Below are 11060 nucleotides of genomic sequence, written 5' to 3'. Positions count from 1 at the left end.
CAGAGGAAATTTCCAGGCTAGCCTCATCACTCCTGAAAGCCTGGCCAGGGGCAGGCTGAGAGTTTTCAGGGCTCTGGAAATTCCCACCTGGCCGGGGTGCTCTCAGCAGGGGGCTGTGGGCTCTCAGCAGGGGGCTGTGTGCCCTCAGCTGGGGGTGCTGCAGGACCTTCAAGTTTGGGTGGGGTCTCCCCTGGGCTCTCCACCGTGGCAGCCAGGTCTTCTGGGAATAAGCTCAAATCTGTTCTCACACAGCTAAACCTATAACTCAGGTGCGACAACTTTCATCTCCTAATCTGGACCAGTTTTCTAAAAGATTAAAATCTGTGTGTCATACAATCATTTCCCTAGGAATGGGGATAATAATAACACCCATCTCACGGGGCTGCTGTGAGGAGTAAGCCCAGGTACAGTGAAGGGGGCCCGATTTCAGTGCCCAGGAAATGTTGAACATTATTAAGAGCGAGTACTTATTTAGCGCTGATTTGGAGCCTGCCCCTGGGCTAGGTGCTTTCCACACATTATTTCAGTAATTCAGGAATAAATAAGGTTTTGAAACCTGGGGGCTAGAGAAAGGTGTGGAGTGCAGGCGGGAGAAGAGCCCCTGACTACTAAAGTTGTTATGGAAAATTGTGTGTCCTTTGTATTTTATAGCGAAACTGTCCATGGCTTTAAATCAGCTCAAAGAATTGAGAACTTCTGGTTTAGCTGATAGTTGGACATTCAATTATAATTATTTCAGCTCTGTTTTAGCTTAAAAGAGGATGTGTCCACCCAGCTAAATAATCCTATCACAGAGAGACCTTGGTGTTTGTAATTAAATACTTCTGGACCTCGGATAAAGCCTTCCTCTGTACCTCTTGTCATGAACTTTGAAAAATGTCTCTGAAATCATTTCCAGTGTCTCGGAGGAGATGTGAAGAACTACCATAACTACCGGTGGACACTCCCTCGCCCGGCCCGCGCGCTGTGCCTTTAAGGTCTACTGGGGGCGTGATGTCAGCTGCCCGCGGGCGCTTGGAGCAGGACCCGGGCGGCCCGCGCGCTTCAGCGATTCCGAGCCATTCCGAACCCGGCGTGGAGGAGGATCTGCCGGGAGCTCCGCGTCCCTGACTTGGCCCGACCGGCGCGCTCGCCCGTGGGCCATGACCAGCAGACCCTGAATGGGCACCGACCCGGCTCCGGGAACGCGAGGCTCCGCGGCCCCGGCCATGGGCAACTTCCAGCTGGAAGACTTTGTGGCGGGCTGGATCGGAGGTGAGCGCATCCCCGGATGGGAGGGACCCCCAGAGGTGAGTGCGCTGACGGGACAGCCCGGCCCGAGAGGAAGAGAGCGAGCCAGCCGGGAGTTGCGCAGGCGGAGTTGCCACGCCGTGCCGGGTCAGGGAGCTCCGCGCCCGGGCGCTGCCCACACGCGCCCTAGGTGCGCGCTGCCCGCCGCCCGGCTGGTCTTGCCGCTCCTCGCCTGCTGCCGCGACCCCGGGGGAGATTCATCCCGAGCCTGCGATTTGCCTCAAAGTTTGGGTCCGCGGGACTTGATCCTGTAATGATTAAACCGCTGGTCAAAGCGGACAGCCAATGGAACGTCCCGGCGCGTACACACCCTTCGGCGCCCTGGTGCGCACCTGAGTCTGGGGACTCTGGGCTCACAGGAACTCGTGTGTGAGGGTGGCGTTTGACCGCCGCCCGCCCCCGCGCGCGGGATGCGGAGCCCGGCCTGGCGGTCAGGCCGACCCTTGTGGCGTCGGGCTGCGGGGAGCGGAGCGCAGAGCTGGGAGCCCGGCACCGGCTGCAGGTGTCCGCTGCCAGATAGGAGGAACCCTTCGCGTTTTCAGCACAGCCAACTGTCACGCCTCTCCTCGGGCACTGTTGGGCCCGCCGGTCCCTTCCTACCACTCTTGGAGCCGCTCTCTGCTGAGCCTGGGGTGTGTTTGCTTGGGCGATAGTCGCATCCATTGCCTTGCTTCTCCATTCTTCTCTTTCCAATAGGTCTATCCCTCCTCTTTGCTCAGCTATTGCGGGGGACGGGGTTGAGGGACTTTGCTTATTGTCAGGTATAGCCTTTCTTTTGGCTCCATCTAAGAGGACCATCAGAAAAGAGCTGTTGGCGAATGCAGCCCCTCCCCAAAGTAAAATCCTGAGACACTCAGGTAGAGGCTATGGCTAGCGCGTTTGTGCCCCACCAAGTGTTCTAGGTATGGAGACCAGGAGATTTGTAGGAAAGGAAAAAAAACAAAAAAAGTAACTAACCAGCTAGGATCCCGGGTGGTTCCCCTTCTGGTGGCACCTTCCCACCTCCTAGCAGGAGTCCATGTCTGTCCCCCACAGGTGACAGGTGGCTGCAGGGCCCCTGCTTCTCACCCTCCCAAGCAAAGGTGATTCCTCTCGCTGGGGGCAGTTCTTTTGCACAGGCTTCCTTGGGTAAGGCTGAGACCTGCCTCTCCTAACTTTGCCAGTCAGGGGGCTGTGCCCAGGGATCTACCAGGCACATCCAGACCCTCTTTGGACAAGCTTTCAGCCATTCAGAGGGAGAGGCTTTCCTTGGCTGCCCTTTAAATAGTCAGACCAACTTCAGTAGGGCTGCCAGGGGCTTGGTTTGAGAAATGTCCTGGAGGGTAAGACTGTCAGAGTAGCTCAAAATCTCTGATGACACAGAGACCCTCCCCAACTCACACAGCAAGTAGTGGGTTGTCCTTTATTCTGCGATTGCCCTTACTTTGTTGACGTCAACATGGTTTTGTTTGTTTTTGTTTTTGCTTCCATTAAATGAACATGAATATATAGTAGCAGTGAATACTTCATAAGTGTCAGGTGCTGTTTAAATGCTACATGGATACTTTTAAAGCAACTTTATTGAGGTTATTTTACATATCATAAAATCCACTCATTTCAAGTGTACAATTTAGTGATTTTTAGTAATTTTACCAAGTGGTGCAACCATTACCATAAACTAGTTTTAGAACATTTCATCCTCCAGTAAGATCCCTCATGCCCATTTACAATTAAACCCCATCCCCTCCCTCTGTCTCTGGGCAACCACTTTCAGGCTCTATAAATTAGCGTTTTCTGGACACTTTATATAAACAGAATCATACAATGTGTGGTCTCATGTCTATGTATATTTCTTTATAGCTCTATGAGGTAGCTACTATCATTACATCCCCATTTGACAGATGAGGAAATGGATACTCAGAGAAATTCAATGACTTGCCCAAAACCATACATCTAGGATGAACACTAGGATTCCAACCCAGACAGTCTGGTACCAGGGCCATTTTAAGCCCTGTACTCATCTATAGCTGTTTTCTCTCTCAGTGACCTGTCATGATAAACTTTCACCATTACATCCTTCACATTTTGTTTGAAATTTTACTGGTCTGTAATATCCCAAGGTCTGGAAACCACTGACCTGATAATTCTGTTTCTTATCTTGTATCCCTGCTTTCAGATGGGTGGACTAATGAGTATGCAGGGAGATAATGGCCCAAGGCTGGGTCTGGGGCTGCTGCCCTGGGCTGAGGGATGCAGCCAGAGCCTGAGGACCAGAGCTCCTTCCTTCCCCTGAAGGGAGGAGTTCCTGTAGAGTGAATGGCCCGGCTTTCCGCTGCCCACCATCTTTCTGCCTCTGCCCCGTTCTGTGGGAAGGAGGGGTTGAGAGGGGCCTAGAGGTTCTAGACCAAGGGAACATTTGTTCTGGAATAGCTGGTTTCTCTGCCCTGTAGATATCTAATATTCCAGGACCCCTGATCTGCCCTACCTGGTGCAGTCACTCCTGCTAGCAGAGACACTTTCTTCCTCATCAGCGCGATGGGGAATTGGTCTCAGAAGGATGGCTCCTGTTTCAATCTCACAATCACTGCCTTCTGTGGCATGGCCTCAGGGCTGTCTTGCTTGCCTCCAAAATCGTTCTGGCCTTGTGAATGTGTGTGCGGATGGGCATTTTTCATTGAAAAGATCCAGAGTATCCATCACCTTTTCAAAGAGGCCTTCTTAAAAAAAAATCAATAGGGATGGCAGCCCCTTTTGAGCATCCTGTAAGTGCCAAGCTCTGCTGGTACTTTACACTTTTTACTTCATTTCATTCTTAAAATGGAACTGTGAGGTAGGTGCTAATATTATTCCCACTACACATGCTAAAAGGGAGGTGTAGAAAAGCTAAATAACCTGCAGGTACCTGAAAAGTTTCTGGGTTTTCTCTTCATACCCTCTCTCTTTTTTTGAGGTGAAATTCACATAACATAAAATTAATCATTTGAAAGTATACAATTCAGTGGCATTTAGTACAGTCACAGTGTTGTGCAACCATCTATCTAGTTCCAAAACATTTTTCTCATGCCCAGAGAAGTTTCTGGACCTATTAAGCAGGTACTGCCATTTCCCCTCCTCCAAACCCTGGCGGTCACTAATCTGCTTTCTGTCTCTATGGATTTACCTATTCTGGATAATTCATATAAATGGAATCATACAATATGTGACCTTTTTTGTCTGGCCTTTTTCACTTTGCATAATGTTTTCCACATTCATCCACACTGCAGCATGTATCAGTACTTCATTCCTATTTATGTCTAGTAATATTCTATTGTATGGATATACCACATTTTATTTAGCCATTCATCCAGCAGTGGACATTGGGCTGTTTTTACCTTTTGGCTTTTTTGAATAGTGCTGCTATAAACATGTGTGTATATGTACTTGTTTGAGTGCCTGTTTGCAGTTCTTTTAGGTATATTTCTAACAGTGGAATCGCTGGGTTATAGGGTAAGCCTATGTTTAACTTTGTAATAAGCCAAACTGTTTTCTACGGCAGCTGCACCATTTCATATTTCCACCAGCAATATATACGAGTTCCAATTTCTCTATATCATCACGAATACTTGTTATTTTCCTTTTCTTTCTTTTTTTTTTTTTTATTATAGCCATCCTAGTGGGTGTGAAGGAGAATCTCACCGTGCTTTTGACTTGCATTTCCCTAATGACCAATGATGTTGAGCATCTTTTCATGTACTTGGCCGTTTGTATATCTTCTTTGGAAAAATGTCTATTCAAGTCCTTTGCCCTTAAAAAAATTTTTTTTTCTTTTTAGTTGTTAGAGTTCTTTACATATTCTGGATATTTGACCCTTATCAAATATTCGATTTGCAAATATTCCCCCCCGCCCCTTCTGTAGGTTTCTTTACTTTCTTGAGAGTGTTCTTTTATGCACAAATGTTTTTAATTTTTATGACATCCAATTTTTCTTTTGTTGCTTGTACTTTTGTTGTCATATATAAGAATCTGTTGCAAATCTACATTCGTGGAGATTTCCCCCTATATTTTAGCATATGATTTCTATAGTTGCACTGCTTCCATTTAGGTCTTTAGTTTCTTTTGAGTTAACTTTTGTATATAGTATGAGGTAGAGGTCTATTTACTCTTTTGCATGTGGGTAGCCAGTTATCCCAGCACCTTTACCTCCCTTTTTTTAGGGTACTTGTTTCTTGAGGCAGGGCCCAGGTTTTACTCCATTTTCTTTGCCTTCCTCCATGCATGAGCCTGTGCCTAACACACTGGGGGGGGGGGGTCCCCTCTGGTGACTGGGCATTGACTGAATAAGTGAATGTAAGTGTCTGAGTCCTCTGTTCTGCCCTAAGAGCCAGCCAGTACAAGCGAGGAGTCCAGGGACTGAGTGACCAGGAAGTCCTCTTTGATCCACAGGTGCAGCGAGCGTCATTGTTGGCCACCCTCTGGACACAGTCAAGGTACAGTAGCCGTGTTGCCATTACCTTTTGGAAAGGGCCTGGAGTGAGTCTGACTCCGGGAATGTGCCTGCTGTTTCTGACCCCCAGAAGGCCACCAGCGCAGGGCAGACTCTCTGTGCCAGTCCACAGGGGCGGAGCGCTAGGAGGCCCGGTTGGAATGCTCCCCCCTCCTTGCTGGGCAGTGATTTTGTTTTTGTGAAGCTCCATTTCTGCCTCCAGGCTCTCATGAGCTGCAGGGGAGGGGTGGGGCACTGTGAGTGCTCTCCTGCAAGCCTCTGTTGAGCGAGGGAACCAGAATCTGGGCCCATTATCTAAGGTTGGGCCATTGGAAAAGATACTCCAGGCACAGAGAACGGCATGGGCAAAGACAGTGAGGTGGGGACCCCTCCAGGGGACCATGCTTCGGAAGGGCCAACATGGCCACTTCTGCTGATGCATCAGGTTTCTGAAAGCAGCTACGGATCAGAATCCAGGACCGGTAGGTCGGCACTCAATCCTTGGAGGCCTTGAACTTCAGGTTAGGACTCTAGACTTAGGTTGGGAATGGGAAGCCGTTATAACTTGACGGAGCCAGCAAAGCCACCTGGCATTGGGATCATCCACGCTTCTTGTTCTACACATGTGGAGACTGCCCGAGAAAGGGGAGGGGTGTCACCTCAGGTCACACAACAAATCGAAGGCTTGAGGAGTGAGATGTTACAAAGGGACATTCTTTGGGTGCACCCCCACCCCTGCCACCTGTCCCCATGGCGAGCAGCACTCACAGCTGTACCCTGAGAACGTGGCCACAAATAGTGCCTCCTCACCCTGACTTCCACATTTGTATCTAACGCTCTGCCGGGATCGTGCACAAAGAGGACCTCCCAGGCCCTTCTCCAGTGGCCACTGTGGTCCCCTTTCTCCCCATCTTCCTCCCTGCGTGACCGTGGGCCCCTCCTCAGTCAGAGCCCAGGCCTGCTCTCTTCTTGATGGGGAGGTCAGCCTATGTGTCTAAATAGTTAAAGGTATTTCCTGGCTCCTCACACCCCTCACACAAGCCCAGCCTTTTGCTCATACATCAAATGCATCTTGGATGCTTTCTCTGTGCAGGCACTGTGGGGCTGGCAGGGCAGCAGTGGTGTACAAAGCAAGTCCAGTCCTTGCCCCGGCAGGCCTAACAGCCACATTTCTGACCCGGGCAACCAGTGTCTCTCCCTGGTAGAGCATCCTTCCCTCACCTGCAGCTTGGTTAGGGGATGGTAGAGCTTGTTGGAACCCCCATCCTCATCCCCTGCCCCTGGCACAGGCAAGCCTGGCCACTCTTTGCCTGGCCACATGTCACCTGTAAAGACCAGGACTCTCCTTGTTTTCTCCACTCTGCCCCCTGAGCCTCTGCAGGGAACCTTTCCTGATACATAAAATCTTGTCTCTGTTCAGCCTGAGAACCTCTCTGCTGAGGGTCCCAGCCTAAAGATGCTGGCTTACATGGCTGGCCTCTGGGTCCAGCCCAGGGCTGTGGCCTGGGGCCCTTGTTTCTCTCCAGAACATCCCCCTTCATTCTGGCTGGCATTTTCTCTAGAGTTCCTGTTCACTGAGAAAGGTCTGGGCAAAAGCCTCAGAGTCAGAATAACCTGGAGTCCAGTTCCAGCCTCCCACATACTCTCCTGTGCCTAGGGCACAGCACTTAAACTCCCCAAGCCTCGGTTTCCTCATCTGTAAAATGGGCAAAGAGCACCTCCCCGGTGGGGCTGTCATGAGGATTGTCAAGTGGCAGTGAGGATAGAGCAGTGAGCGATCCCCTCCTGTCCTGAAGAATACACACATTGGAGTGTGGGGAGGCAGATGAGTGACTTGTTCCTGGTTTCCAGACTCGCCCCTGGGAGAGCCAAGCTAGAAGGATCTGGGCTGCTGACCTGGGTCAAAGACTCATTCGCTGCCCGCAGCTGCCTCACCACAGGTGGGAGAGCCAGCACTGGCTACTTGGTGGCAGTAGAGCTGGGGTCAGGATTCACTGCTGGCTGCCGGCACAGCTGGTGCATTTAAAGTTTATGTCTGATGCAATGTGACCAGGGTTTTCTACTCAGGGCTCAGCTCTCTATAGCCCAGCTAGAGCACTGTAAGAGAATAAATTTGCATTGTTTTAAGCCACTGAATTTATCATAATTTGTTACAGCAGCAATCGGAAACATATACAGGGAATCAGCTTTCTTCATCTGTGAAGTGGGGATAGTATCCATGCCTCAGAGCATTTGTGGGATTCTGTGAGATAAGTTCCATAAGATTTCCAGTGTTTTCCCAAGAATGCAGTTGGTGCATACTAAATGCTAGCTCCTGTTACAACTGGAGGCCTTAGAGGCTTGAGCTGTGCTGCTGGCCTCGGTGGCAACTTCCTCAAGAGTTGACAGACTTTTGCTCTGGTCTAGACCCAGAGTGAAGTGTGCTCTGGGCTCTTCTGTGGCTTTTCTCAGACCCTCTGCCTGTCTACGGATGCCCCCAGTCACCAGAGCCAGCCTCCATTAGAGGATGCCACAGTTTCACCCTCCGGCCCCTTGGTTAGCCAGTGCAAAGGGCCGAGTGCCACGGCCACACTCGGCTCCAGGGACGAGAGGGGAATACAAGACAGCCCTGCCCCGGAGGGGGAACCCAAATAAACCCTAAGTAAACAGACGAACAGATCACATCATTGCAGCATTTAAGCTCAGACCCAAAAGATGAGCAGAAGCTGGAGAAAGAGCCTTCCAGGGGAGGAACGCAGGTGGAACATTCTGGAAGTGAGAAAAAACTGATGCTCCAGGGTCCAGGAATGTGCCGTGTGGCAGGCACAACGGGTGCGGAGGAAATGACATGCGAGTGGTGAAAGCCACACTTCTGGGTGCTGGTTAAGGGTGGAATTTATTCTGAGTTTGGTGGGAGGCCACTGGAGAGCTTGAAACAGCAGTGACAAACATTCATCGTTGTTTGGAAAAGATTAGTCTGACTGTTGTGTAGACATAGGCGAAGGAGTTGGCATGGGGGAAGCAGGAGGCCAGCGAGGAGCCCAGCCCATCATCAGGGTGAGAGATGCAGGGGTTCTGGAGATGAGAAGAGCAGGTTGCTCCTGAGAGTATTTAGGAGGGCAGAGTGACGGACAGCAGGTGGGCCAGGGCCCCGGGTTAGCTTTTTGTACTCAAGATGCAGCAGCATCATATGTCCCCACACAAACATTGCTTTTGCACAACAAACTGGCCTTTGTTCTTCCCTCAGACCAAGGGGACTCCTGCTGCATTTAGCAAGGTGAGAACGGGACTTGCAGGGAGGCGGTGCAGGTAGAGGACGCAAGGCCAGCCAGGCCGGGACTGAAGGCCAGGCCTCCTTCCTGACAGGGTCGCTGGGGCAGGGGCTTCCCTTCTCTGGGCTTCCGTGCTGGGAGCCCAGAGCCGTGAGGGAGGTGGGGATGTAACCTGTCTCCGGCTGGCCCTCACGCCCTTGTCTTTCTCCGCAGGCTCGCCTGCAGGCCGGCACTGGCTACGGGAGCACGCTTAGCTGCATCCGCACTGTGTACAGGAGGGAGAGTGTAAGTGCTCCCGGGGTGGGGTCTCCTCCTGGGGACCGAGGTCACAGCCCTCACACGCGCGGCACACCCAGCAGGAGGCCTGTTCATTCCGCTCATCACCTTCGGCTCAATTTTCTCTCTTCATCTCACACCACTCCTCCAATATTATGTTACCTAAACTTAACCCTGCCCCCAAGTGGGATGTTATTGAGGAAAAAAACTGGTTTTGTGTCACCTCTCGGGAGAAATTCGGAGGCATTTAGAACCACAATGTGGAAAATTCCTACAAAAACAGGATGACCTGCCAGGTTTTCAAAACCAAATGTGTGGCGGTAAACCATGTGTTCGCAGGCTCCCTTTCTCCCAGCATGGGGCGGAGGGTGTGGGGGGCAGGCTCTTCTGATCCCAGACACCCGGAACGGGCTTGTACCACAGGTCACTCCAGACCATGGGACCCAGGGGTTTTCTCTGCAAAGGGGAAATTCTGAATAACATTTTGTAGAAGAAGCATCAGGTGACCTTCTTGAGAATGAGTATGTGCTTTTGGAAGACTTTCCAAGGCTCCTCCTTGGGGAATTTAAAATAAATTTTAAAATTTAGGATGAAATGACCTGTTGGTTTAAAGAAATAGTCAGGTGTAAGCCCTGTGGCAGCCCTGGGCTTTTCCTTGAGTCACTGGAAATGTGGCCCCGTTATTGACTGCTGTCCCCCACCAGGCTCCGTCCTAGGAAGTGCCCTGGAGCTCGGGAGCCTCCTGCCTGCACCTGGAGGTTCTTCTCTTCAGACAAAATATGTCTTGTGTCCTGGTGTTGTTCTGACTCTCTTGATCGTCTGCTTTAAAATCAGGGTGAGTGCTGTAAACCCAGCACTCGTTGTTCCGGGGTAACGTTGTCCGATTCCTGCGTCCCCTGAATGGCAGCTGTTGAGCCTCCTTTTTGGCACATGTTCTCCGCAGTGTCTGCCAGCCAGCATCTCCACTCTGGGGTTTCTGTGGAGACTGTGGGCGTTCCTCTGAGACACAGCAGCTCAGAGCTAAGTGATGTCTCAAGTCATCTGAGGGACCTTGTTGTGGAGGAAGAGGCTGAAGCATGGTGCGTGCGTGCATATGTGTTTGCGTGCACACGCGTGTGTGGACGCCTGTGTGAGGAGGTGTCCTGCCCCTTGCAAATAGGGGGCATGCATTCAGGTCAGGATTAGTGGGTTTGAGTACAGCCTGGAGTTTTTACAATGGCTTCCCGGTGCTTTTTCATCTTTGGTGCCACGTGTGCTGCACTGACTCCTCAAAGAGCCTGTGGAATTTTCCAGTTTCAGTGGAGCATCTGTGATGTTTGCTGAGAACGCGGTGTGTATGGACAGAAGCCTCTTCGTGCTGTTCGTCCGGGGACTCCCCCTCTGGCTTTTTTCCAATAGACTCCCATGCTCGGGGCACCCAGCTACATGCTGGCCCAGGTGCCCCTGGGATGCTGTGGGACCCTTCTTACCCCCTCACTACAGGCTTAGCGCATTATATTTTAATTACCTGTCAGTTTGTCTGTCTGGGTCCCCCCCCTCCCCTGCCCCCAGACTGTGAGCTCAGTGAGGGAAGAGAGTGTGTCTTTCTTGTTGTCCTCCAGGGCCTGGCACATGCCCAGAGAATGCTTTTGTTGGAGTGACACATGAGGGAAGAGTGTGTGGTGCTTGGTAAGCCCACTACCCACTGGGGCTCCATGGGCTGCCCTCGGCCACAGCCCAAGAATACTGCCACTCCAGTGACAAATGCAGGTTCCAGGCCCAGCACATCACGGCTCAGGAACCAAAGCTTCATGCAGAAGCCG

The 11060-nt window shown here is 51.2% G+C and overlaps 1 protein-coding gene across 4 annotated transcripts in view; it reads left to right on the top strand.

Annotated features, from left to right (window-relative positions):
• Window positions 1-246: 246 nt before the first annotated feature.
• SLC25A48 (solute carrier family 25 member 48) overlaps window positions 247-11060 on the top strand; it is a 42496-nt gene continuing 31682 nt past the window's right edge. Inside the window, exons 1-3 of one of the 4 annotated variants that reach the window (XM_082454664.1) lie at window positions 247-1254; window positions 5692-5735; window positions 9196-9267. In XM_082454664.1, the coding sequence (XP_082310790.1) occupies window positions 1161-1254; window positions 5692-5735; window positions 9196-9267 (210 nt within the window). In that variant the 5' untranslated portion in view covers window positions 247-1160. Of the gene's footprint in view, window positions 1290-1663; window positions 1923-5691; window positions 5736-9195; window positions 9268-11060 lie in introns of those variants that run through there. The other 3 variants (XM_082454665.1, XM_082454666.1, XM_082454667.1) reach the window with 3 other exon arrangements.

The sequence above is a fragment of the Balaenoptera physalus genome, assembly GCF_965194825.1.
Source record: "Balaenoptera physalus genome assembly, chromosome: 3".
In the NCBI taxonomy this organism is placed as follows: domain Eukaryota; kingdom Metazoa; phylum Chordata; class Mammalia; order Artiodactyla; family Balaenopteridae; genus Balaenoptera; species Balaenoptera physalus.
This window is presented reverse-complemented; position numbering and strand designations above follow the sequence as displayed.